Below are 26,188 nucleotides of genomic sequence, written 5' to 3' on the forward strand. Positions count from 1 at the left end.
TCACACGATGTCCTTTGATAAGAGTAGGCCTTATTTTTTCAGATCAGAGAGAATTGAGACAAAACCCATCCCCACCATTGCTTTACCTCTCAATCCCTCTTAGAAAGGAAAGCAATAGCAGCAATAGGTCTCATGTGCCATAACCCTCTCACTCTGAATCACAGCATCAATAATATTCAATACAAAGGTAATTTATGTGGTTCCAAGAAATTGACAGTTCGCTGCATTAAGCTAGAATTGGAAAAGTTCCTTTTGCTACCCGGCCCACGTCTGTATTCCGAGTGTGCTCCAAAACACAAAGTCCAGTCGCGATATGACTCGGTTAAAACGGCTCGTTCTCAGATTAGTCCAACAATGTAATGACGCCACGAGTTTGTAACAAGACTGTTAAAACCAGAACATTAGTCAGTTTATTGAACATATTTTGAACCAAAAACATTATCCAGAATGCTGGGTGTATGGAATGCAGTCCTACAGGTAGCACTCCTGCTATTTGTGGGTGAAGGAGGTGTGTGTGTGTGTGTGTGTGTGGGGGGGGGGGAAGAGAATTCTGGAGGAAAACGAGGAGCGGCACAGGTAAAGACAAAACATTCAAAAGAACTGATTTTTGATATTTCATCCCAGCATGACCATGTGCCGGCAATACAGAAAATGAGATGTACATGCAAGGCAACGACTCTCAGGCCACGGTGAGAAGCTGACACAAACGCCTACTGTTGTTCACGAAGCGAAGGTGACCAGTGTGCTCAGTGGGCCTGCTAGTTGTAGGTCATGTAGCGTGGTGTGGCACTGAACTTGGCGTAAGACTTTATGACCTTGTTCACAGACTCCAGGAAGTCCTTCTCCGTCGCCACCTTGCGGCGGGCTCGGATAGCAAACATCCCGGCCTCCGTGCACACGCTCCTGATCTCTGCTCCTGGAGACGCACGGGGAAAAGGTCGGGTCAGCATGACCGTACACGTGTAGGTCAGTGCTTGAAATGTCCCGACAGCCCTTGAATGGTAAACGCTACCTTGAGGTACATGAATTGCCATCATCACACCGTAAGGATATCCAACGGTGAGACTTACACAATCAAATGGATGGTCAAACCCCAAGCCTCGGCTCATTGTGCCAGGATCTGGCCAACTCGCTTATCAAGACAATTCTAAACAAATCCCCCTCTCAATATGGAGCACTGACTACCGGTCCAAAACAATGACGACGTCACTTCATTACAAACCCGACCTGTGCTGTTTGGACAAAGCCTGGCAAGCAGTTCAAAGCGGATGTCCCTGTCCACAGACATGGACCGTGCATGGATCTTGAAGATATGCGTCCTTCCCTGGGGAAAAAAAAAAAACAAAAACAAGAAGAGAGGATTGAGACAGGTGTCCCACAAAGTCCTCAACAATCCCATGAAACGATGAACTATTAAACTTTTGCTCGATATTCTGCTGAAAATTCATCTACTCGTCACAGGTCTGCCCTTCCCAAACATCGACTGAGGTCCTGCTAGTTGTCATGCATCTGGGGCCCACTGGGACATCTTGCTTCACAAATCAATGCCTCGCCATCTCCTGTGCCATTATAAAGCATGCCCATTCAAAACCTGATGCTTTCCAATCAAGCTTACGAGATGACAGCACCCTCTGCACTCACCTCCAGGTCTGGAAGACCAAACTCAATTTTACGGTCCAAGCGTCCCGGCCTCATCAGCGCAGGATCCAGGGTGTCTGGCCGGTTGGTTGCCATGAGAACCTTCAGAGCATCAAGGCAAAGATGAAGTGTGTGGATTCGGTTTTAAATCGCAATACAAAAACAAACCGAACCCTCACAAAGAAAAATTAAAGCAAACTCCATAGTTGTCACCGGGCCAAAGTCAATGGCGAAGCTTTCTGTGAAGAAACAAAAACCATGAAAACATAGGGGCAATACCCCTGGGTGCTCACCTGGTAGCAGATAAATAAGATAACCAGGGAACCACTGGTAGGCATGGATGACCCACAAAATATGTAATGGAGAAGAAAGTGAATACCTATGGATTTTTATTTTTAATGCCCTGAACAAAATTTAGTACATCACGGGTGATGAAGGTGGTGGTCAAGTAAAATTGTGCAGGGTGCACTGTGCCCGGATCCGCATATTACTCGCACTCACTTTGATGTTACCACGAGGATCAAACCCATCCAGTTGGTTGATCAGCTCCAGCATCGTTCGCTGAACCTCGTTGTCACCTCCAGCACCGTCATCGAACCTCGCACCTGGGAAACAGCAAAGGTCAACCGGTGAGACTACAACAAAGGCCCAGATTGGGAATACGAGTAAAGGCAGAATCTTCAAAATCACCTCCTATGGCATCGATCTCATCAAAGAATATGAGGCAGGCCTTCTTGGTACGGGCCATCTCAAACAGCTCTCGAACCATGCGGGCGCCCTGTTCGTACCAAGTCACATGGTTCAATCGGCTCACAGGTGTAACTTGTATAAATCATCATAACCTTGGTAATGGGGCTACATTCAATGTGACTATGTTAGTCCAAAGGAGGATACTTTTGAAAGCCTCCCCCCCCCACCCCCCTTCAGTTCACGAACCCCTCCATCCCATCCCCACCTCGCCGACGTATTTCTGCACCAGCTCTGAGCCAATGACGCGGATGAAGCACGCATCCGTGCGGTTCGCTACAGCCCGGGCACACAATGTCTTTCCGGTCCCAGGAGGACCAAACAGTAAGACCCCCTTGGGTGGCTCAATGCCAAGGCTGACAAAGCGCTCTGGCTGTGAAGAGAAGTGGAAGGGGTTGACCATTTACCAGGAAGACAAAAAAAAACGCCATGATGAAGCTCTATTAACCGAAACACTCGATAAAATCATCACATCGGTATATATTGACTGGAACGAGGAAAGGGGGACAAAAGGTCCCTTTGAATGACTCCGACGTCGGTCCTTACGTGCAGCAACGGCGTCTCCACCACCTCACGCAGCTTGTCTATTTGCTCCTTGCACCCACCGACATCGCTATAGGTCACGTCCGGTTTCTCCTCCACCTGAACAACGGGGGAGGAACGGGTCACCAGGAGCAGGGTTCACAAATTTGGAGAAAGAAGAATACCGTCGCTCCAGTTTCACTTGGTCTCAAAGACCGGACGGCGAGAGGTGCAGAGCTGTGCAGCGAGGTCCGTTACCTGCATCATGGTGACCGTCGGGTCGATTTTCGGGGGAAGAGGGATGTGGATTTGGTACTTGTTACGATCAACACTGCAAATGTTCGCATCAACAGCAGTTAAAATGGGAAAATAAAGAGCACGTGTACAAAAACTGTGATAGCTGAAGATGGGCCAAAAAAAAAAAAAAAAAAAAAAAATTAAATGGAAGGACGAGTGTTCAAAATATTTATTTGTACAAGATACACAACATGACAGGAAGCCGGGCATACGCAAGGTCACCGGGTCAATGGATACGTCACAAGTCTTTCTTCCAAATCCGATACGTCACAAGTCTTTGTCCGTCGTTTCTTAACGTCCTCTTCATTCATGTTAAAGTGCACCGACGTCAAAGTCCGCCCTGTGACCGGCATACGCGATTCATGTCCAAGGTGTACATCATCCATCGGCCTGAGAGTCGCAGGAAAATTAAAACCCCTTTCATCGTCGACATCGATTGAAGTCTTTACTTCATAAAATTACAATCATCATCGTGAACGATCAACACCCAAAAAAAAAAACAAACACAGACAGTCCCAACACCCAACAATCAGACACGAACAGCTCTCACACCCCAAAGACAAACCAAGACGAACGGGCCAGGCTAGACGACAGGTAGTACGAGTTGTGCCATAATTATGTCATGCAAGTGTACAATTTGAGGCATTCAACGACATTCAATGCACGAGCTCCACCCGTGCAGACAAACGGTGATAAAACGACGTTTTCGTTTTCGGAAAACTCACCCAACACGCATCCCTTCCTCAATGTCGGTTGGAGCCACCTGGTCCCCCAAGTCCACCACAAACTTAGCAAACTGTTTCACGTTGATGATGTATTTTGCGTCTTCGCCCTCGGCGTTTATTATCTTCGTGCACCTGAAGAGGGCAGGTGAGCAATGTGACACTCGAGCACTTGGCCAATCACCAGGATGGCTTTATGTGGATGTGCTATCACTCCCAGGCATGAAACTCCAACCCACGAAGAAGAAGAAAAAAAAAAAAAAAACATAATAAATAATACAACCATTGTGGACCCCCGAGCAAGGCCTACCTGGCCACTTGGAGCGGCTGCTCACTCTGCAGCGTTTGCTTGTCAGCTGCGAGGTCCCACAAGGCCGGCGGGGCAAGTCCCGTGTCGGACTCCTTCATGCCTACAGGTCGCGCATCACGATTCAGTACAAGCCGACAAAATACTCAATACGACACCACAAAGGTCAACAGTTTCAAACAACCAGGTACCGTGACTACGTACCAGTGAGTTCATTTATTTTCTTGAGGAGGGATTGCACATCGTCATCCACCTGCCGGATCTGCCTGGTGTAGGCATTCTGCCCCTGGTAAAGGCAGAGATGACAAGAGAGACCATATAAGAGCAGACATGATGAGGAGCTCGTTCTGCACAATTACAACACAGGTCACACGAAGAAGGTGTGCACTACCCTCAGGTCTGGTGCCCCCCCCCCACCCCTCACACCTTGTTCAGCATCATGCCGTGGAAACCAAGCCATTCAACATCATCAACATCTCCCACGCTGAAGTATAGTCTATGGGCCTATCACTATCCCACTGTAGACAGGTCGATGGACTCTCTGTCTTCTACCGCCTCCTTTCTGGCCTTTCACCCTCTGCTCTTTCGGTGCTTTGTTCCACCAGCCCCCAGGTTTCTGCAGGGCTCACACAGTCCACCATCAACCCCCTTCTGGTGAAACTACCGATATCCACAGAAATCCAGGATCACTGCTCACCTCCACTCATTTGTTCCTCTTCCCCCCACCCCGAGCTGTGGAATCAACTTCCACATCCTCTTCAATGTTATTCTTCCCTCCAAGTATTCACGACGGCTGTTCACCACCATCTCAGATCATCCATCCATCCATCCAATGGGACCATAACTCTGTCCAGAGCGTCGGTGCTGCCGAAGCAGTCTCCTGGATTAACGGACGCAATCCTGGACGGGTCACCACTCCGACGGGGGATATTCAAATGGCTCGATCATCCCAGCAAGCCGCTACTCGTTTTACCAACCTCAGAAGGATGACAGGCTGAGTCAGCCCCACCCGGTATGAATTCAATGAGAAAAGTGGGATTTGAATTCAGAACCCTGGGATCCTAAGCTTGCCACCTTTAACCATTAAGCCAACACCAGGCATATCTCAGATCATCCCAAATCCCAAACCACGACATTTTCTACCTTCGTTAACCACCGCCCTCCCACCCCCAATTTTCTAGTTTTCTCTCCTGAGAGTTCCCTTCTGTGTCCATCTCATTTCAGTGCCATAGCTCTCCCACAATAAAAACATGAAAACCTTGCGATCATTTTGTGTTCGTCAATGTAACGTGTAATCACGGGCTGACAGGATGTCCTCGAGGAACGCGCACTAAACCTCGAAGCTGTCCGGCCTGGGTTTGAATCCCATCCCAGCTATAAACTGTCATCGCGAGAGATCCCACGGCGTCCTTCGTGAATAAGAGCCGAGCTATCATTAACAAATTACCAATTCCTGCCCTAACCAGCAGAGTGCACTGCATCAGCAGCATGGCGACGCCGTCAGCCAATGATGCTTCCCCGCAGCCCTCTGCTGAATACGAACGAAGAAGTGCAATCACGTGTAAATCTACTGCAACACGGAAACAGCGTTGGTTGTTATCCACCTCCGGTCTCACACCTCCGCAGTGGACATTGTGAAACACGCAATGGAGACAGGTCATGCTCTGAACCGGGAGGGGGGTGCATCTCGGAGCATACACAAAAGAAAAAAAAAATCTCTGTCGTGTGTGAAGCTGAAGCTGCGACCCTTCGTCGTCAAGGTCCTCCATGAACCCAAAACAAGTGGAACAATCTGGAAGGTGTGCCGCCGGGTAGCAGAACAGCAGAACGGGTTGACTGTTGAGCGACATCGTGGGTAAAGACAGTCACAAAACCGACACAGGCACGGTGAACCTGCTTTCACACAGGAAGTCTGAACAATGGAGAACGACGAGCCTGAACTAACCCGACTCGACCAGGACGATCACCACCGACGCGATCAAAGGATCAACACTCAAAACGAGCGTCCCAACGCATTTGGACGTCACAGAAGCGTTTCCAAATTCTCTTTGCACAACGGGAATGCGTGGCAGATATCAAGGGGCTGAAGGAAAGCGAGTGATGAAGACCTTCCTCGTAATCAGAGTCCAATGGCGTCCACAAGAGGACACAATGGCGTCCGTCGCTCGTTCGAACAACACTCGGTGCACGTTGCGGGACACAAGTACAAACAGCCATGATTAAAATGAGAAATTACTGAGAGAGCATCTTGTATGAAATATTTAATAAATACAAATACATCTTGTTTCACTTACGTAGGTTTTCAGTAATGCAATGTCACCTTCATCCAACGCTGGGGAGAGACAAGACACAACAGGTCATGGCGTCCGTGTTCCCTCGAGTACCAGCAACTTCCCTGTCCCTCAATTATGTCCATGTACACCCCACTCGTACACCTAATAACACCGCCGTGTACGCATGCACTCCTGTACACATGTAAACCCGCTCACACAGACCAAGTACATCACCATGCACACCTGTACACATGTAAACCCGCTCACACAGACTGCAGGTAAATCACCATGTACACCTGTAAACATGTAAACCCACTCACACAGACCAAGTACATCACCATGTACACCTGTACACATGTAAACCCGCTCACACAGACCAAGTACATCACCATGTACACCTGTACACATGTAAACCCGCTCACACAGACCAAGTACATCACCATGTACACATGTAAACCCGCTCACACAGACCAAGTACATCACCATACACACCTGTACACATGTAAACCCTCTCACACAGACCAAGTACATCACCATGCACTCCTGTACACATGTAAACCCGCTCACACAGACCAAGTACATCACCATGTACACATGTAAACCCGCTCACACAGACCAAGTACATCACCATGCACTCCTGTACACATGTAAACCCGCTCACACAGACTGCAAGTACATCACCATGCACTCCTGTACACATGTAAAGCCGCTCACACAGACCAAGTACATCACCATGTACACATGTAAACCCGCTCACACAGACCAAGTACATCACCATGCACTCCTGTACACATGTAAACCCGCTCACACAGACCAAGTACATCACCATGCACTCCTGTACACATGTAAACCCGCTCACACAGACCAAGTACATCACCATGTACACCTGTACACATGTAAACCCGCTCACACAGACCAAGTACATCACCATGTACACCTGTACACATGTAAACCCGCTCACACAGACCAAGTACATCACCATGCACTCCTGTACACATGTAAACCCGCTCACACAGACCAAGTACATCACCATGCACTCCTGTACACATGTAAACCTGCTCACACAGACCAAGTACATCACCATGTACACCTGTAAACATGTAAACCCACTCACACAGACCAAGTACATCACCATGTACACATGTAAACCCGCTCACACAGACCAAGTACATCACCATGTACACCTGTACACATGTAAACCCGCTCACACAGACCAAGTACATCACCATGTACACCTGTACACCCTCTCACACAGACCAAGTACATCACCATGCACTCCTGTACACATGTAAACCCGCTCACACAGACCAAGTACATCACCATGTACACATGTAAACCCGCTCACACAGACCAAGTACATCACCATACACACCTGTACACATGTAAACCCTCTCACACAGACCAAGTACATCACCATGCACTCCTGTACACATGTAAACCCGCTCACACAGACCAAGTACATCACCATGTACACATGTAAACCCGCTCACACAGACCAAGTACATCACCATGCACTCCTGTACACATGTAAACCCGCTCACACAGACCAAGTACATCACCATGCACTCCTGTACACATGTAAACCCGCTCACACAGACCAAGTACATCACCATGTACACATGTAAACCCGCTCACACAGACCAAGTACATCACCATGCACTCCTGTACACATGTAAACCCGCTCACACAGACCAAGTACATCACCATGCACTCCTGTACACATGTAAACCCGCTCACACAGACCAAGTACATCACCATGTACACCTGTACACATGTAAACCCGCTCACACAGACCAAGTACATCACCATGTACACCTGTACACATGTAAACCCGCTCACACAGACCAAGTACATCACCATGCACTCCTGTACACATGTAAACCCGCTCACACAGACCAAGTACATCACCATGCACTCCTGTACACATGTAAACCTGCTCACACAGACCAAGTACATCACCATACACACCTGTAAACATGTAAACCTGCTCACACAGACCAAGTACATCACCATGTACACCTGTACACATGTAAACCCGCTCACACAGACCAAGTACATCACCATACACACCTGTAAACATGTAAACCCGCTCACACAGACCAAGTACATCACCATGCACTCCTGTACACATGTAAACCTGCTCACACAGACCAAGTACATCACCATACACACCTGTACACATGTAAACCCGCTCACACAGACCAAGTACATCACCATACACACCTGTACACATGTAAACCTGCTCACACAGACCAAGTACATCACCATACACACCTGTAAACATGTAAACCTGCTCACACAGACCAAGTACATCACCATGCACACCTGTAAACATGTAAACCCGCTCACACAGACCAAGTACATCACCATACACACCTGTAAACATGTAAACCCGCTCACACAGACCAAGTACATCACCATACACACCTGTAAACATGTAAACCCGCTCACACAGACCAAGTACATCACCATGCACTCCTGTACACATGTAAACCCGCTCACACAGACCAAGTACATCACCATACACACCTGTACACATGTAAACCCGCTCACACAGACCAAGTACATCACCATACACACCTGTACACATGTAAACCCGCTCACACAGACCAAGTACATCACCATACACACCTGTAAACATGTAAACCCGCTCACACAGACCAAGTACATCACCATGCACTCCTGTACACATGTAAACCCGCTCCACAGACCAAGTACATCACCATGTACACCTGTACACATGTAAACCCGCTCACACAGACCAAGTACATCACCATACACACCTGTAAACATGTAAACCCGCTCACACAGACCAAGTACATCACCATGCACTCCTGTACACATGTAAACCCGCTCACACAGACCAAGTACATCACCATACACACCTGTACACATGTAAACCTGCTCACACAGACCAAGTACATCACCATACACACCTGTAAACATGTAAACCTGCTCACACAGACCAAGTACATCACCATGCACACCTGTAAACATGTAAACCCGCTCACACAGACCAAGTACATCACCATACACACCTGTAAACATGTAAACCCGCTCACACAGACCAAGTACATCACCATGTACACCTGTACACATGTAAACCCGCTCACACAGACCAAGTACATCACCATGTACACCTGTACACATGTAAACCCGCTCACACAGACCAAGTACATCACCATACACACCTGTACACATGTAAACCCGCTCACACAGACCAAGTACATCACCATACACACCTGTACACATGTAAACCCGCTCACACAGACCAAGTACATCACCATACACACCTGTAAACATGTAAACCCGCTCACACAGACCAAGTACATCACCATGCACTCCTGTACACATGTAAACCCGCTCACACAGACCAAGTACATCACCATGTACACCTGTACACATGTAAACCCGCTCACACAGACCAAGTACATCACCATGTACACCTGTACACATGTAAACCCGCTCACACAGACCAAGTACATCACCATGCACTCCTGTACACATGTAAACCCGCTCACACAGACCAAGTACATCACCATGCACTCCTGTACACATGTAAACCTGCTCACACAGACCAAGTACATCACCATACACACCTGTAAACATGTAAACCCGCTCACACAGACCAAGTACATCACCATGCACTCCTGTACACATGTAAACCTGCTCACACAGACCAAGTACATCACCATGTACACCTGTAAACATGTAAACCTGCTCACACAGACCAAGTACATCACCATGTACACCTGTACACATGTAAACCCGCTCACACAGACCAAGTACATCACCATACACACCTGTAAACATGTAAACCCGCTCACACAGACCAAGTACATCACCATACACTCCTGTACACATGTAAACCCGCTCACACAGACCAAGTACATCACCATACACACCTGTAAACATGTAAACCCGCTCACACAGACCAAGTACATCACCATGCACTCCTGTACACATGTAAACCTGCTCACACAGACCAAGTACATCACCATACACACCTGTACACATGTAAACCTGCTCACACAGACCAAGTACATCACCATACACACCTGTAAACATGTAAACCCGCTCACACAGACCAAGTACATCACCATACACACCTGTAAACATGTAAACCCGCTCACACAGACCAAGTACATCACCATACACACCTGTACACATGTAAACCTGCTCACACAGACCAAGTACATCACCATACACTCCTGTACACATGTAAACCCGCTCACACAGACCAAGTACATCACCATACACACCTGTAAACATGTAAACCCGCTCACACAGACCAAGTACATCACCATGCACTCCTGTACACATGTAAACCCGCTCACACAGACCAAGTACATCACCATACACACCTGTACACATGTAAACCCGCTCACACAGACCAAGTACATCACCATACACACCTGTACACATGTAAACCCGCTCACACAGACCAAGTACATCACCATGCACTCCTGTACACATGTAAACCCGCTCACACAGACCAAGTACATCACCATGTACACCTGTACACATGTAAACCCGCTCACACAGACCAAGTACATCACCATGTACACCTGTACACATGTAAACCCGCTCACACAGACCAAGTACATCACCATGCACTCCTGTACACATGTAAACCCGCTCACACAGACCAAGTACATCACCATGCACTCCTGTACACATGTAAACCTGCTCACACAGACCAAGTACATCACCATACACACCTGTAAACATGTAAACCCGCTCACACAGACCAAGTACATCACCATGCACTCCTGTACACATGTAAACCTGCTCACACAGACCAAGTACATCACCATGTACACCTGTAAACATGTAAACCTGCTCACACAGACCAAGTACATCACCATGTACACCTGTACACATGTAAACCCGCTCACACAGACCAAGTACATCACCATACACACCTGTAAACATGTAAACCCGCTCACACAGACCAAGTACATCACCATGCACTCCTGTACACATGTAAACCTGCTCACACAGACCAAGTACATCACCATACACACCTGTACACATGTAAACCTGCTCACACAGACCAAGTACATCACCATACACACCTGTAAACATGTAAACCCGCTCACACAGACCAAGTACATCACCATACACACCTGTAAACATGTAAACCCGCTCACACAGACCAAGTACATCACCATACACACCTGTACACATGTAAACCTGCTCACACAGACCAAGTACATCACCATACACTCCTGTACACATGTAAACCCGCTCACACAGACCAAGTACATCACCATACACACCTGTACACATGTAAACCCGCTCACACAGACCAAGTACATCACCATACACACCTGTACACATGTAAACCCGCTCACACAGACCAAGTACATCACCATACACACCTGTACACATGTAAACCCGCTCACACAGACCAAGTACATCACCATACACACCTGTACACATGTAAACCCGCTCACACAGACCAAGTACATCACCATACACTCCTGTACACATGTAAACCCGCTCACACAGACCAAGTACATCACCATACACACCTGTAAACATGTAAACCCGCTCACACAGACCAAGTACATCACCATACACACCTGTACACATGTAAACCCGCTCACACAGACCAAGTACATCACCATACACTCCTGTACACATGTAAACCCGCTCACACAGACCAAGTACATCACCATACACACCTGTACACATGTAAACCCGCTCACACAGACCAAGTACATCACCATACACACCTGTACACATGTAAACCCGCTCACACAGACCAAGTACATCACCATGCACTCCTGTACACATGTAAACCCGCTCACACAGACCAAGTACATCACCATACACACCTGTAAACATGTAAACCCGCTCACACAGACCAAGTACATCACCATACACACCTGTACACATGTAAACCCGCTCACACAGACCAAGTACATCACCATACACACCTGTAAACATGTAAACCCGCTCACACAGACCAAGTACATCACCATGCACTCCTGTACACATGTAAACCCGCTCACACAGACCAAGTACATCACCATGTACACCTGTAAACATGTAAACCCGCTCACACAGACTGCAGGTAAATCACCATGTACACCTGTAAACATGTAAACCCACTCACAGACTGCAGGGACACTACCATGTACACCTGTAAACATGTAAACCTGCTCACACAGACTGACAGGTAAATCACCATGTACACCTGTAAACATGTAAACCCACTCACACAGACTGCAGGTAAATCACCATGTACACCTGTAAACATGTAAACCCACTCACACAGACTGCAGGTAAATCACCATGTACACCTGTAAACATGTAAACCCACTCACAGACTGCAGGGACACTACCATGTACACCTGTAAACATGTAAACATGTAAACCTGCTCTCACAGACCAAGTACATCACCATGCACACCTGTACACCCTCTCACACAGACTGCAGGTACATCACCATGTACACCTGTACACCCTCTCACACAGACTACAGGTACATCACCATGTACACCCTCTCACACAGACTACAGGTACATCACCATGTACACCTGTACACCCTCTCACACAGACTACAGGTACATCACCATGTACACCTGTACACCCTCTCACACAGACTACAGGTACATCACCATGTACACCTGTACACCCTCTCACACAGACTGACAGGTACATCACCATGTACACCCTCTCACACAGACTACAGGTACATCACCATGTACACCTGTACACCCTCTCACACAGACTACAGGTACATCACCATGTACACCCTCTCACACAGACTACAGGTACATCACCATGTACACCCTCTCACACAGACTACAGGTACATCACCATGTACACCTGTACACCCTCTCACACAGACTGACAGGTACATCACCATGTACACCCTCTCACACAGACTGACAGGTACATCACCATGTACACCCTCTCACACAGACTGACAGGTACATCACCATGTGCACCTGTAATTCACTCCACCACGATGAGTTGTAATGAAAACTGAACGGAGATAAGAAATAAAATCTCTCACCACGAATCGGCTTCTTCTCCTTATCCTCGGCCTCCTTCGCCTTCCGCTTGTCTTCACCGACAAGATCTGGCATTTTAACCACTTACTGCGCCCAGGTGAACCACAACCGGCTTCGACGAGGCCCACACCTCCTACTGGAGCCTCTATCTGAGGGAATAACCCGAGATCAAGCCTCTATCACCAGGCCCAAACTTAGTCAGCAACAAACTCTTCCCAGAAACCCATGCGCCACCCGGAAGCGGAAACTCCCTCACGGCTTGAGGTCAAATACATTTTCTTAACTATAAATTCAGCATAAATGTAGTCAACCGGATTATAATATGGAATAGGCAAAGCCTAGAAGCGAACGTAGAATTCTTCTTACATTCGCTTCTGACTTTACATAAAACTTGTTCACAGCTGTATACTTGCCAACTACACCGTGGTACGTGTACGCGCCGCACAGCCGATGATTTTGACGCAATTTCCGGTTACTTCGGCCTGGATTCGGGATCAGCGAACAAATAATGTAAATCACGATTAAAAAATATTTTTTGATGATGCTGGAGATATCTTTATTAAAATTAACTTTGGGAAAAAAAATAATTGAAAAAATAAATAAATAAACGATCACTTATGGTCAAGAATAAAAGAAATTAAAAGTTCCGGAAAGAGTTTCAAAATAACTCCCAGTAATGTTAAATACAAAATAAACACTTCCTGTCATGAAAAAAAATCACCTTCGGAAGTATTTAATTTACTTTGGGAAAAAATAATTGAATAAATAAATAAACACTTCCGGTCATGATCTCCCGGCAATACATCATTCCCCATGACAAAAACCGGAAACAAAAAAAACCAGAAACAAAACAAAAACGGAAGCAAAAGGGTCATAGCCAACGACACGGATTCACAATTGCCAGGGTATTGTGTTGTTTGTGTTGTTTCCTAGTCTCTCATGTGCACGCGTTAAGTAATATTCACAAGATAGAAATAAAACCCAATCGTGTTTATACACCGCACAGCATTTAACAAGAACCGGAAGCAAAAGGTCATATCCAATGACACGGATTCCAAATCGCCAGGGGTATTGTGTTGTTGTTGTTGTTGTTGTTGTTGTTGTTGTTGTTGTTGTTGTTTCCTATTCTCTCACGTGCACGCGTTAAGTATGAAGCTCACTGCGTTCGCTATAAATGTTCGATAAACGTACACCGCCTTAAATTCCCGGCTGGACAACGATCGATCCGTTTCCTCTGCGTTCATAACTGCCCTTTGATGTCGTGCCAGCAGGTGGCGCTGCACCACGGAGCACGCAGTACTGTAGTTGCGAACGCACATCCAGCGGTTGTACACGACGTGCACGTAGACCGAGGATGTGTAAGGCTCTCACTGTGTGTCGGGGATCATCCCACGTTAGGTACAAAATCGGTCACGTGGTGTGGGGCATTAACGTCTTTCCTCCTTTCTGGAATGTTCATCGTGGGAAAGTGCAGGTCAACGAACAGGTGCATGCGAGTATCACAGCCGGCTTAACAAACGCTCCCTTGAACAGCAAGCTCGGGGGAGTCCATAAACATGCGTGGACAAAGCCTTCTCCATTCAACACTGGAGTGTCTGTCCCAATGCAGTGTTCTGGGCCCAGTCCGATTCCTGATCGATGATCTCTCTGAATCTCTGGGAAATCCTCTTTATCCGTTTGCTGATGACTTCACCCTCTGCCGTGTCATCCCTCATCCTTCAGACCTTGAATCAAGATGGCCAAACAATTGGAATATGCATTTCAATCTTCACAAATCGCACCATCTCTCTCCGAAAGTACCGTCTGGCAAACCCTCCATTTACTCTCTTAACAGTCCTCTTGAGGAAGTTCAGTCGTTCAAACTCCTGGGTCTCATCATCAGCCATGATCTTTCTTCAGCAAACCACATTTCAAAGTTGGCCTGCAAAGCCAGCCGCCGACTGGGCATCTTCCAGTGAACAAAGTCTTTCCTGAGCACACCTGAACTCCTATCCACCTGCAAGGCCTTCATCCGTGGCTTGATGGAGCACTGCTCTCCCCTCTGGAATGGCTCCCCTGCCTCACACGTAGAAACCAAGGTCTGCAGGATCTTTGGAATCTCTCACGATGACACCGAGTCTGTGGGTCTGTTGCCCTTACATCGTAGACAGGTCGATGGTCTCCGTATTCTACCGCCTCCTTTCTGCTATTGCACCCTCTGCTCCTTCCATGTTGTCCTCCCCCAGGTTTCTCTTCGGTGCACGTGTGTGGTGAAAGTGTGGTGAAACCCACTTCTGGTGAAACTCCCCAAAAAATCCATGATCTTGCTCACCTACATTCAGTCCTCTTTTCTCCAGCCAATGGAACCCAACCGCTCACCCTCCAACAGATATCTGGTGCAGTTGGTTCAAAACAATCAAAATTGCTTTCCACTCGTCCTCCTCAAGGCTCGTCTCCACAGCTGCCAGTAAACAGATGGAACTTCCTGTGTTTTATATTTAACTAGCAGAGAACCGCACGACAGGCGACCTTCTCCCAAGCATGCAACACGTTATTCTGATGCATAACTTTATTTGGGCAGTGTATAGGCAACTGACATGTCTCTGTAGGCAGACCCCCCCCTCCCCCCAAAAAATCCATGAAGTTACATGCAAGAAGGAACCCATATCTACTGCTTGTAATTCAAACATGGGGAGAGGAACACTGCTCTGTAAATGGTGGACTTGCAATACCCTCCCTCACCTGGAGGTGGCGCTACTCGATACACATTTACAGAGAGAATTTGTGTCCCCTCTCCCTCCCCCCAAGATCACCTGCAAAGATAAAAACACCCCGATACACTAATTGTGGTCATGTTGATCCTATGTAGCAAGTCTGGATGTAATCGGCCCACAACTGTAGGAGGAGAAGCACGACCAACAACCCAACATTATAGAAAGTGAATTGTAGGATGGATTATCTTCCAGTCGTTTCACAGCAAGATGCAGCCACGAGAGATGATGTAAGAGTACGATATAATCTCATCCAACAAACACGTGAAACAAATTTTACAAATCAACATGCGACTTACAAAATCCACAAATCAGATCACTCCTCGTTTAGGAAACCATTTACAAATGGCGGAGGTGAAATTAGTCCCTTTGTAGGTCGTGTGGTGATGCCGAGAGACCACAGAGCTATCGCTCTGTTTTGGTGACGATTCAATACCATATTAAAGGACGTGATAATTCTCTCGAGACAAACTCTATTTCCAGAAAATGAAAATGAAAATCATTAAACGGCTTTCCGTAGTAACATGATGGTACATTCAGGGCCGGATTTACTTGCTTGTGGGCCCAAGGCCAAACCTTATCAGTGCCCCCCCCCCCAATTTTTATATATATATATATATATATATATATATATATATATATATATATATATATATATATATATATATATATATATATATATCGTAATAATGTAATGTAAAAAAAAGAATTACAACATAATGTAACACATCAATAATTTTTAACCAAATTGGTTCCATATCAAGTACATCAAAGTAAATCAAGTTCCATATCATGTACATCTTACACATCGGAATAATGGAAAAATACAATGAAACTGAAGCATAATAAATTTTGCAAGCACAACTATGTGAAGTTCAAAATGACATTTTCCTGCTTTTCCTATGGCAAATTTGTCAATAATACTGTTTGTGTCAAGGGTTTGTAGGAGGTCAGATAATAAATCAGGTAAGCATAAAGTAATAATAAAGTAGTTCAAGTCAAGTATAAGAGATACCAATATCACAAAATAAGAACACAAAAACACACGTAATATAACAATGAAGTCCACTAAATACAACACGTAATGTATATAATGTACAGATAGATAGATAGACAAGCCGGTAGGCGACGAGGGATCCCCTAGGATCGGAGCGCTGGATATGATGCTTTTCATTCTGACCGATCCACCGACGAAGATGCATTGCCAAGACGTATTGGTTCACATACAATTGTTCCTCCACCTGGCAAGATTTTTCCTATTGCGTATTTTTCCAACTGGCACTCCTCATAAAAAATGACGGTAAATTGACGCCCTATTTTTGAAGGACTACCATTTGAAAAATAAAACCTAAATCAAAAATCGGCTCGAGTAAAATTTTCTAAATATCTCGAAGTGTTTAATTCCGAAGTCTCGTTTCTCCACATTCAAAACTGTAGGACAAGTATTGAAAATAGTGAACGCGGTTTTTCGGCCGCTGCATAGCAACGGGTGGTTGCTTAGCAACGAAACTCAAACGCGCACACTCCCAGCCCATATGGCACCTGACCGCCAAGTTTCATCGAAATCGGTTTGCTGGTTTGTGCTGTGGAGCCTCGCGTTGCAGACACACACACACACACACACACACACACACACACACACACACACACACACACACACACACACACACACACACACACACACACACGGAAAACCCGACAATAAGGGATATCTAGCGAATCCAATAGATAGAAAGATAGATGGTGGGAAACGAGCATTTTAAAATGTAGTTATATTTTTCGTTTCCTTATTTTATTTTATTCATTTTACTACAGGGCCTACTCGCCTACTCCTTGGCCGATCAGAGAACCCACAAGTCCCCGGTGGGCCCCCAGTTACTGGTGGGCCCTAGGCCAATGGCCTATGTTGCCGATTGGAAAATCCGGCCCTGGGTACATTATATCGTAGCGGTAAGATCAGATAAAACAAACTGATGTTTGGTGATGATGTCGAGGAGAGATTTGGCAAAATAGCTTCCTTACTTCCAACCTTCATCCCACACTTTCTGCTCTTCCCTGTAATCATTGAAAATCAGACCCCTTGATATCCACTTGGGAGACGACTACTGGATTTGGACAACAATCTCTGACGTTCCCAAGTCAATCCGATTCTCTTCAGCGGTACAACGACAACACTCGGGAAACGGAGAGCAACCGGGCCGACAACACGGCTGCAGGGCCGGATCTTCACCACGGTCCATCTGGCTCTTCCCCCATGACACGCTCGCCGCCGCATCACGTACACGACTCAGTCGCTCCACCTCCGGAACCAAGTCACGGGGAACGCCTCCAGCAGTGAGGTCGGCTCTCTCTCCCGGATCCCAGCCCAGGTGGAAGAGGAGCGGAGGGTCATGTAGGCGCAGGCGAGCCGTGGGACCGCATGATGAGTCGGGACTCATCGCGCTGAGTGAGGAACCTGCATTCGGGTCAGGTTCAAATGTACAAGAGTGGAATCAACGTAGAAATTCACGAGTACATCAAATTACCGACACTTCCTTTCAATGTCACCATGAGAGAATCACACGAAAATGAGAAAGGGTAATCAAAAATTGCAAACCCTCACCAAGACTTGTTTTGTGTGGTTTCATTGTATGTATTATATACATGTAGTCGCATTCTAATTATACCGTACATACGACTTCGTTTTTGTATACAATGTCAACGCTCGAATATGAGTGAACACACAGAACATAGAACAAGGGCAGCGGGAGAGGGAAACACAAAACAGTGGGGAACAGAGACAATATATCTGTGGAAGAGGAGAGGGATAGGTGGGTGCACGGGATAAACAAGATGATACTACAGGGACTTTCAGGAACAAAAGCAGGGAATTTGAAGGAGGTGGGTATGGGGTGGATTAACGGGGTAGAAAAGATCAAGGTTTTGGATGGGTGAAGATAAGAGGTGGTAGTGAACAGCTGTTTTGAAAGCCTGGAGGGAAGAATGGGATTGAAGAGAGTGTGGGAGTTTAATCCAAAGGCGGGAAAAAAATAGGAATGAAGGAGTGAAGGTGAGCAGTGATTTGAGATTTTGGTAGTTTTACCAGAAGTGTGGTTTACCACCTCAGAGGGGAGAGCAGCACTCCATTAGGCTGCGGATGAAAGCTTTTTAAGTGGATAGAAGCCCAGGTGTGCCAAGGAAGGACTTTGCATGATGTAGGATTGCCCAGATGGCGACTGGCTTTGGAGGCCAGCTTCAAAATATTGCTTTCCCTGGAAAGATCATGGCAGATAGTGAGGTCCAAAAGCTTGAATGAAAGCACTTCTTCAAAGGGATTGTTGAGAAAGTTGATTGGGGGGGGGGGTGGGGGAGGGGTTCGAGACGGTCCTTTCGGAGAGACACAGTGAGAGTGTGAGATTTGTCAGGATTGAAAGACATGTTCCACGTGTTGGACCAGTTTGTGATATTATCCAGATCTACAGAGAGCGAAGAAGCAGCTGCTTGCCAATCTGAGGGATGACAGATGGTACGGCAGAGGGTGGAGTCATCATCAAACAGATAAAGAGGATTTTCCAGAGAGTCAGAGAGATCATTGATGAAAACCAGAAAAAGAACAGGGCCCAGAATGCTGCCTTGAGGAACTTCAGCCTGGACAGGAAGAGGGGATGAGAGAGCCATTAAGAGCCACACGTTGACTGTGACAAGAGAGGAAGTCTGCGAACCATGAGTGGAGATTGCCTTGGATACCATAACAAATGAGTTTGGTGAGCAGTGTGGGATGCCAGGCCGTATCGAAAGCTCGTGATACGTCCATGGAGATGGCTCTGATTTCATGTCCGGCATCGAGGACCTCCATCCATTGTTGGGAGAGCAGAAGCAGCATGTCCAGTGTGGTGACCTGATTTGAATCCAAATTGATGATCGGAAATCAGGCCATTTGGAGAAGAGGAAGGATTTGATGTCTGAAGCGATGATGGATTCCATGACCTTGCTGATGATTGCGAGAAGGCTGATTGGTCTGTAGTTGCAGGGATCTCTTTTTGTGTTAGGTATCCATATCAGGTGGTGGCCTCATTGGCCCATATTTAGACATTTAACTCATTTAACCATTCAGTAATTGCATTAACCAGGTGCCTGGATTCAAACCATTGTCCTGGCTGCTTCAAATTGTGTCTCCAAACCTTTTGCCTTCACTTTACAATTTGCTTTACGATGTGTTAAAATGTATTTCAAGATGTCGTTGCCAGAGTGCTTCTGCAGGCTGTTGTTTATTCCAGTGCGGAGTGGCAACAAACGGCTGGAGAACTCTGTTATGGCTAATTCACCCGAGGGCCGTAGGGAGGGGTGGAAAGCCCACTTGCCAAATTGTTTCTGCTTTGTCTTGTTTTCTCCGCCCTGTAATAGGTTTTATACATATGCATTTTGGAGAATGATTCTTCAGAGTGTGTGTGATTCTGAGGCTTGACCACTGTTGGTTCGAGTCCTGCACCACATCTCCGCATGCGTGTGTCCCAAATAAACCACACATTCGAGTATCCTCAGTTGACTCACCTCAATTCTTGGCTGGGATTGAAGGGTCTTCACAGCTGGCAACCCAGACGGGACGAGACGACTTCTGAAGCTGTGTACCAGAGGGGCTTCACTTGGTGTATGGTGCTTACAAGACTAAGGTACGTATGTGCACACGTCGGGCACCTGCAATACAGGACAGCCCTAGTTAAGTGAACACTGTACACCTGGCAGAGGGAGCTCGTTTGGACACAGTCTCGGGGTCTGCTCTGGTTACGAACTGATGGTAAAAGAGGAAAATCGAGTGCAGTTTGTTTGAGCACAAAAAGGCTATTAGGCTGTGTTATAAAGACCGGTTTGGGTCAGAGGACAAGGAACGTCCAAGTGAAGTAAGGGGAGCAGGTTGGAGTCCTGTAATAGTTGGGAAGGTCCAGAGTCCCTCAGAGTAAAGAAAAGCTTTAAGGCAATTGCGAAGAGCGGGTCTCTCATCCTGCAAAATAAAAGGAGAAAAGAGAGCTATCAGGCGGTAGGCAAGAAAGGGGATTTCGGTCCGATAAAAGGAGAAACGTTTCAAGGCTATAAAGCTAGTGACAAGTTAAGAACACACAATGGGGAATAACTCTTCAAGGAACATACAGTTACCAAGAGGGACAATGCTGAAAGTTGTTGGTGATAAATATGGAATCGATAATGTAAAGAGAGTACAAGATTGGGTGACTTGGACAGTGGGCAGAAGGGATCCCTTCCCGCTGAACGGGTCCCTAGATCCAAAGGTATTACATACAGTAATTACTGTGTTGACGGAGGGCAAAGCTGGGGGCCCGAAACAAAGTGGAAAACACTGGAAGGCGCTAGCTGCGTGGCTAACGGAGTCACAAGCTGAGACAGAGCGTAAGCGACTAGGTTTAGAGGGAACCTTGAACCAGCGAGAAACACCTAGCGAAATGAAACAGGAGAAATGGAAACAAGTGCTAGCGCAGCTGGCATTACAAGATGGAGGAGAGAAAACACAGACTGGGATAGCAAAAGGAATTTACCATGTCCTGGAGGAGGAAACAGAGACAGGAGGGGCTGATATTCAACAGTGCCCCATGATGCAAACAGGGGAGAATGTGTGGGACTGGAGATCGTGGACACCACAAGATATAAGGGGACTAAAAGCAAACATGGAGGAATGCTTAAAGGTGAACCCAAGAAAAGCAATAAAAATATTACATGTTGAGATAACGATGCATGGGCCCACCAGGACAGACATTGGGTTCATATGTACGGCGGTGCTGCCAAGCTCGATATGGGGTGCACATTCGGCTGTGTGGAGTGTTAAGCCAGAGCACGAGGTCGATGACACCCTGAACCGAAGGAACCTTCCAATGGCAGAATGGGCAGCCCAAACAGTGTATCAGGACAGGGTGGGAACACTGATGGAGACGTTGGCCACAGAAATGGCCCCACGGGTGACAGATTGGCGAGCAATACAGGATGTGATATAAGACGTGAAGGAGGCTCCTAGCGCCTACAAGACGCGTCTGTACGAACAGATTGAATTGCATTAGGGATATAATACCCATCTGGGGGGAAAAAGTGTTGAAGTTTTATTTAAAAGCCATAGGGATTTTGGATAAATTGAAATAACAATTGTGAATGTTTTGAAGATTCGGGAGGTGAGCTCTCGCTGGCATTGTGATGAAATTGTAATTACTCAACCCGGCAGGTTTGAGTGCTGGGCAAGCTGTGTGGACGTGTCAGAAATGTTTCGAAGATTTTGATCTAAGTTGTAACCATTGTACTTAAAAGATGTGATTTAAATGTAGAAACGTGATTGATTTGAAATGATTTTAAAAATGATTTGATGATGTTTAGACCAAAAAGCAATTTAAGAGAGATTGGATGTTTTGTCTGAAGTTTAAGATGTGATAAAGTTTGGGAAGGTTCTAGCTGCATGTGTGGACGGAGTGTTTTGAGCTGCAATTTAAATGATATTCGCTTGATGACAGATTTGACAAGTGATTTGACAATTTTTGTGCAACTGTTTAAAATGATTTATTTGTTTTGATAAAGGAAAATGGATTCGTAATTGAGAAGGTCAGAGGAAGTGATAGATGGTTTGTGTATGCGAGTTGGGAAAATGGCAGCATGTTTGCTGTTTTGGTGAGAGAGAAGTGGATAGATAGAAAATGTCAGAGATTTAAAATGTCGATGGAATTCAGTGTTGATGATAGAGATTGGTTAAACATTATTTTTGAGATATTTTACGCTCTGCAGCCAAGGTATGATCTGCAGCTCGGCAACTCGATGGATGTCAGGATGGCCGAGCAGAGTGGAACTCCCATCCTGGGGGGTTTGTACACTGTTTTGTTTTTTTGACTAGGCTCATAAAAAAGAAAAAAAAGGAACTCATTGAGAACGAACCATCATGTTTCTCTTGGTTAAAATTGAAATGAACTTTTGTTTTGAGATTACAATTTGAGAATCCTTTTACCGAAGGACTTTGTTAATCTGTTAATTAACAGAGGATAGGGAAAAGTTACTGAGAATTGAATCAAGATAATATAATGGCAGTTGCTCTGGAACTACTTGTGAATGAAACTGTAAATTGTTTAGCAGATATGAATGTTAAAATGATAACTGTGCAAAATGGAATTGCTTTTGGATTCGGTTCTTGAAAGAAGTAGATAACTTTCATATTTTTGTATAGATGATCAAATACTTTTGGTGAAAATAATTATTGACCCTTAACGTTTACTGAGGACATATTTGATTGATGCTTAACCATGATTTTGTTTGTTTCGGAGTGTTGAGCGCAGTTGCATGTATGATTTCATCGAACCAAGCTTGGGAAGAACTTCCACCGAAAGAACAATGGAGAAAACCCAGATTTGGGATGATTGGGCATTCAACCCGTGATCATGAAACTACCCCGTTCCTGAGGAGATAAGATGGACAATGTGAGAAAGAGAAATATACCCATCAGAGATGGGGAATCCCCCGCGATTGAAAAACAATTGAAATCAAATAAGCGTTTTTCCATTTATTACAAAAAACATTTTCTTCAAGATGGCCGCCCCAGTCGGCCATCTTGGATCCGGCAACACCCAAAATCAATAGGGTTCTTCCTTTTTAGGTGGTACATGTGTGACCCAAATTTTAAATCGATATGGCAAACAGTTTATGAGTTATCGCACTCAGAGCTATAAATGTTGACGCCCAGCCAGCCAGCTAGACGACTGCCCCAGTCGGCCATCTTGGATCGACCATGCCCAAAATCAATAGGGTTCTTCCTTTTCAGGTGGTACATGTGTGACCCAAATTTCAAATCGATATAGTGAAAAAACATTTTTTTCAAGATGGCCACCCCAGTCGGCCATCTTGGATCTGGCCACGCCCAAAATCAATACGGTTCTTCCTTTTCAGGTGGTACATGTGTGACCCAAATTTTAAATCGATATGGCGAACAGTTTATGAGTTATCACACTCACAGCTATAAATGTTGATGCCCAGCCAGCCGGACGGACGGACAGCCGGACGGACGACCCGGGTGATAGCAATATCCCCCTTCTGCCACACGGCGGGGGATAAAAACCCACTGAGGAGAAGCTTGGGCAAGTACTGAGTCACCAGGCAAGAGTGGAAACGCGGAGTGCTGCTCTGCAAATACATCGTGCACTTGCTGCGGCTGCTTCGACGGAGGCCCTGACGGCCAATAGGCGAGTCACCTGCCACATGTGTTCAGTGGGGGGGCTGGGGGCTTGTGCAGCCACCATGACTGCATCCAACAGGCACAGCTCTTGGTGAATCAAACCTGATTGCACAAACTGCTGCTCCAAGGGCCCAAACTCGGCTGGGAATCTGGGGCATCTCTCTGATCCTTTTCATCACCTTCAACCCAGCGTCGAGCCCAAGCTCTTGCCTGCCAAAATCTACTTTCTCTTCAGCTCAACAGAGTGCTTCAACTGTGTTTATATGAGCGCCCGAAATTGAACTTGTGTAACGAATATCTTTCTCCTCGAGGAACAGGGTATGGTGATCATGGGTGATATAATCATTTGGGGTTTCATAAATTTAATTTTTGCCTATAAAATCGAATTGGCTGTCAGTGATGTTTTTCCTTTGCTCAATAATTTTTGAATTATGTCATTTGATGTCGAAATATGGCCAGAAATGTGGCCAAGGAGGGGGTGTCAGGTATCCATATCAGGTGGTGGCCTCATTGGCCCATATTTAGACATTTAACCATTCAGTAATTGCATTAACCAGGTTAATTGCATTGCATCCAAACCTTTTGCCTTCAATTTACAGTTTGCTTTCGGATGTGTTAAAATGTATTTCAAGATGTCCTTGCCAGAGTGCTTATGCAGGCTGTTGTTTATTCCAGTGCGGAGTGGCAACAAACGGCTGGAGAACTCTGTTATGGCTAATTCACCCGAGGGCCGTAGGGAGGGGTGGAAAGCCCACTTGCCAAATTGTTTCTTCTTTGTCTTGTTTTCTCCGCCCTGTTATAGGTTTTATATAATATATGCATTTTGGAGAATGATTCTTCAGAGTGTGTGTGATTCTGAGGCTTGACCACTGTTGGTTCGAGTCCTGCACCACATCTCTGCATGCGTGTGTCCCAAATAAACCGCACATTCGAGTATCCTCAGTTGACTCACCTCAATTCTTGGCCAGGATTGAAGGGTCTTCACATTTTGCACCTTTCATATGGAGAGCGGTAATGTTTGCTGATTTCCAAGCAGATGGCTGATGACATTGAGCAAATGAGAGGGTGAATAGAACAGAGAGAGGGTGAGCAAGAGCAGAGGAGCAGGTTTTTAGGACACGTGGGCTGATGCCATCTGGACCAGTTGCAGAATCGAGTCGAGGTTTAACAGCGAGCTCTCCACATTGTCTGGAGAAAAGGACACAGAGTCCAGGGACAGTTGGGTGTGACTGGGTAAAGTGGGTACAGAAAGCGATGGGTTTTGGACACAATATTTAGAAGCAAACACAGAGTTTAGGCATTCAGCCTTTTCACATTCAGTGTCAGCGGTGCAGCCAATTGAGGTTAGGGAGGGGATGGAGGGGGAACATACACCAAAAACAGACTTATAGACGAATTCACATTCTACTTATACCAACCGTTCACACTTTATGGATGTACTCACATTGTAATTGTACCGTACATACTTTATAGACGTAACTGCAATCAAATTATACCAACCATACTTTACAGATGTACTCGTCGTGTAATTATACCGTTCATACTTTAAACACGTAATCACAATCTGAGTACACCATACATACTTTATAGATGTACTCATTTAAATTATACCATCAATAGTTTATCGACGTATAGCAATCTAATTATTCTGTACATACTTAATGGATGTACTCGCATTCTAATTATACTGTACATACTTTCCGTATAGACGAACTCACA

General features: G+C 46.0%; 2 protein-coding genes and 1 long non-coding RNA gene across 9 annotated transcripts in view; 1 reads left to right on the plus strand and 2 right to left on the minus strand.

The window, feature by feature from the left end:
• Positions 1–387: 387 nt before the first annotated feature.
• Positions 388–13,784, minus strand: PSMC2 (proteasome 26S subunit, ATPase 2). The gene is made up of 13 exons (XM_085886746.1): positions 13,537–13,784; positions 6,528–6,565; positions 4,438–4,519; positions 4,237–4,336; positions 3,930–4,061; positions 3,166–3,238; positions 2,932–3,027; positions 2,594–2,758; positions 2,329–2,416; positions 2,140–2,243; positions 1,642–1,740; positions 1,228–1,324; positions 388–916 (listed from the first exon to the last, which is right to left on the minus strand). Exons 1-13 carry the CDS (start codon positions 13,607–13,609, stop codon positions 759–761), a joined length of 1,305 nt encoding a protein of 434 aa, XP_085742872.1. The 5' UTR covers positions 13,610–13,784; the 3' UTR covers positions 388–758.
• Positions 13,785–16,510: 2,726 nt separating this feature from the next.
• The window catches only part of ARSA (arylsulfatase A), a 46,753-nt gene continuing 37,075 nt past the window's right edge, over positions 16,511–26,188 (minus strand). For all 7 annotated transcript variants that reach the window (XM_085886735.1, XM_085886729.1, XM_085886727.1 and 4 more), the window contains one exon: positions 16,511–18,739. In XM_085886735.1, the coding sequence (XP_085742861.1) occupies positions 18,387–18,739 (353 nt within the window). In that variant the 3' untranslated portion in view covers positions 16,511–18,386. The remainder of the gene's footprint in view (positions 18,740–26,188) is intronic.
• On the plus strand, positions 18,732–25,411 carry LOC147025617 (uncharacterized). Its single transcript, XR_015059603.1, has 2 exons — positions 18,732–18,861; positions 20,668–25,411. It is a non-coding gene; the product is annotated as an uncharacterized LOC147025617 (long non-coding RNA).

The sequence above is a fragment of the Eptatretus burgeri genome, chromosome 6 (genome assembly GCF_056783735.1).
Source record: "Eptatretus burgeri isolate ZD-2024b chromosome 6, Ebu_testis_v1, whole genome shotgun sequence".
Lineage (NCBI taxonomy): Eukaryota > Metazoa > Chordata > Myxini > Myxiniformes > Myxinidae > Eptatretus > Eptatretus burgeri.

Excerpts from the sequence above, each read along its gene's own strand:
- PSMC2 (XM_085886746.1), bottom strand. The coding sequence starts at position 13,609 with ATGCCAGATCTTGTCGGTGAAGACAAGCGGAAGGCGAAGGAGGCCGAG. Across the intron at positions 4,520-6,527 it reads TTGCATTACTGAAAACCTAC|GGGCAGAATGCCTACACCAG; the intron begins GTAAGTGAAACA and ends TGCCTTTACCAG. Across the intron at positions 2,417-2,593 it reads TGCAGAAATACGTCGGCGAG|GGCGCCCGCATGGTTCGAGA; the intron begins GTGGGGATGGGA and ends TGGTACGAACAG.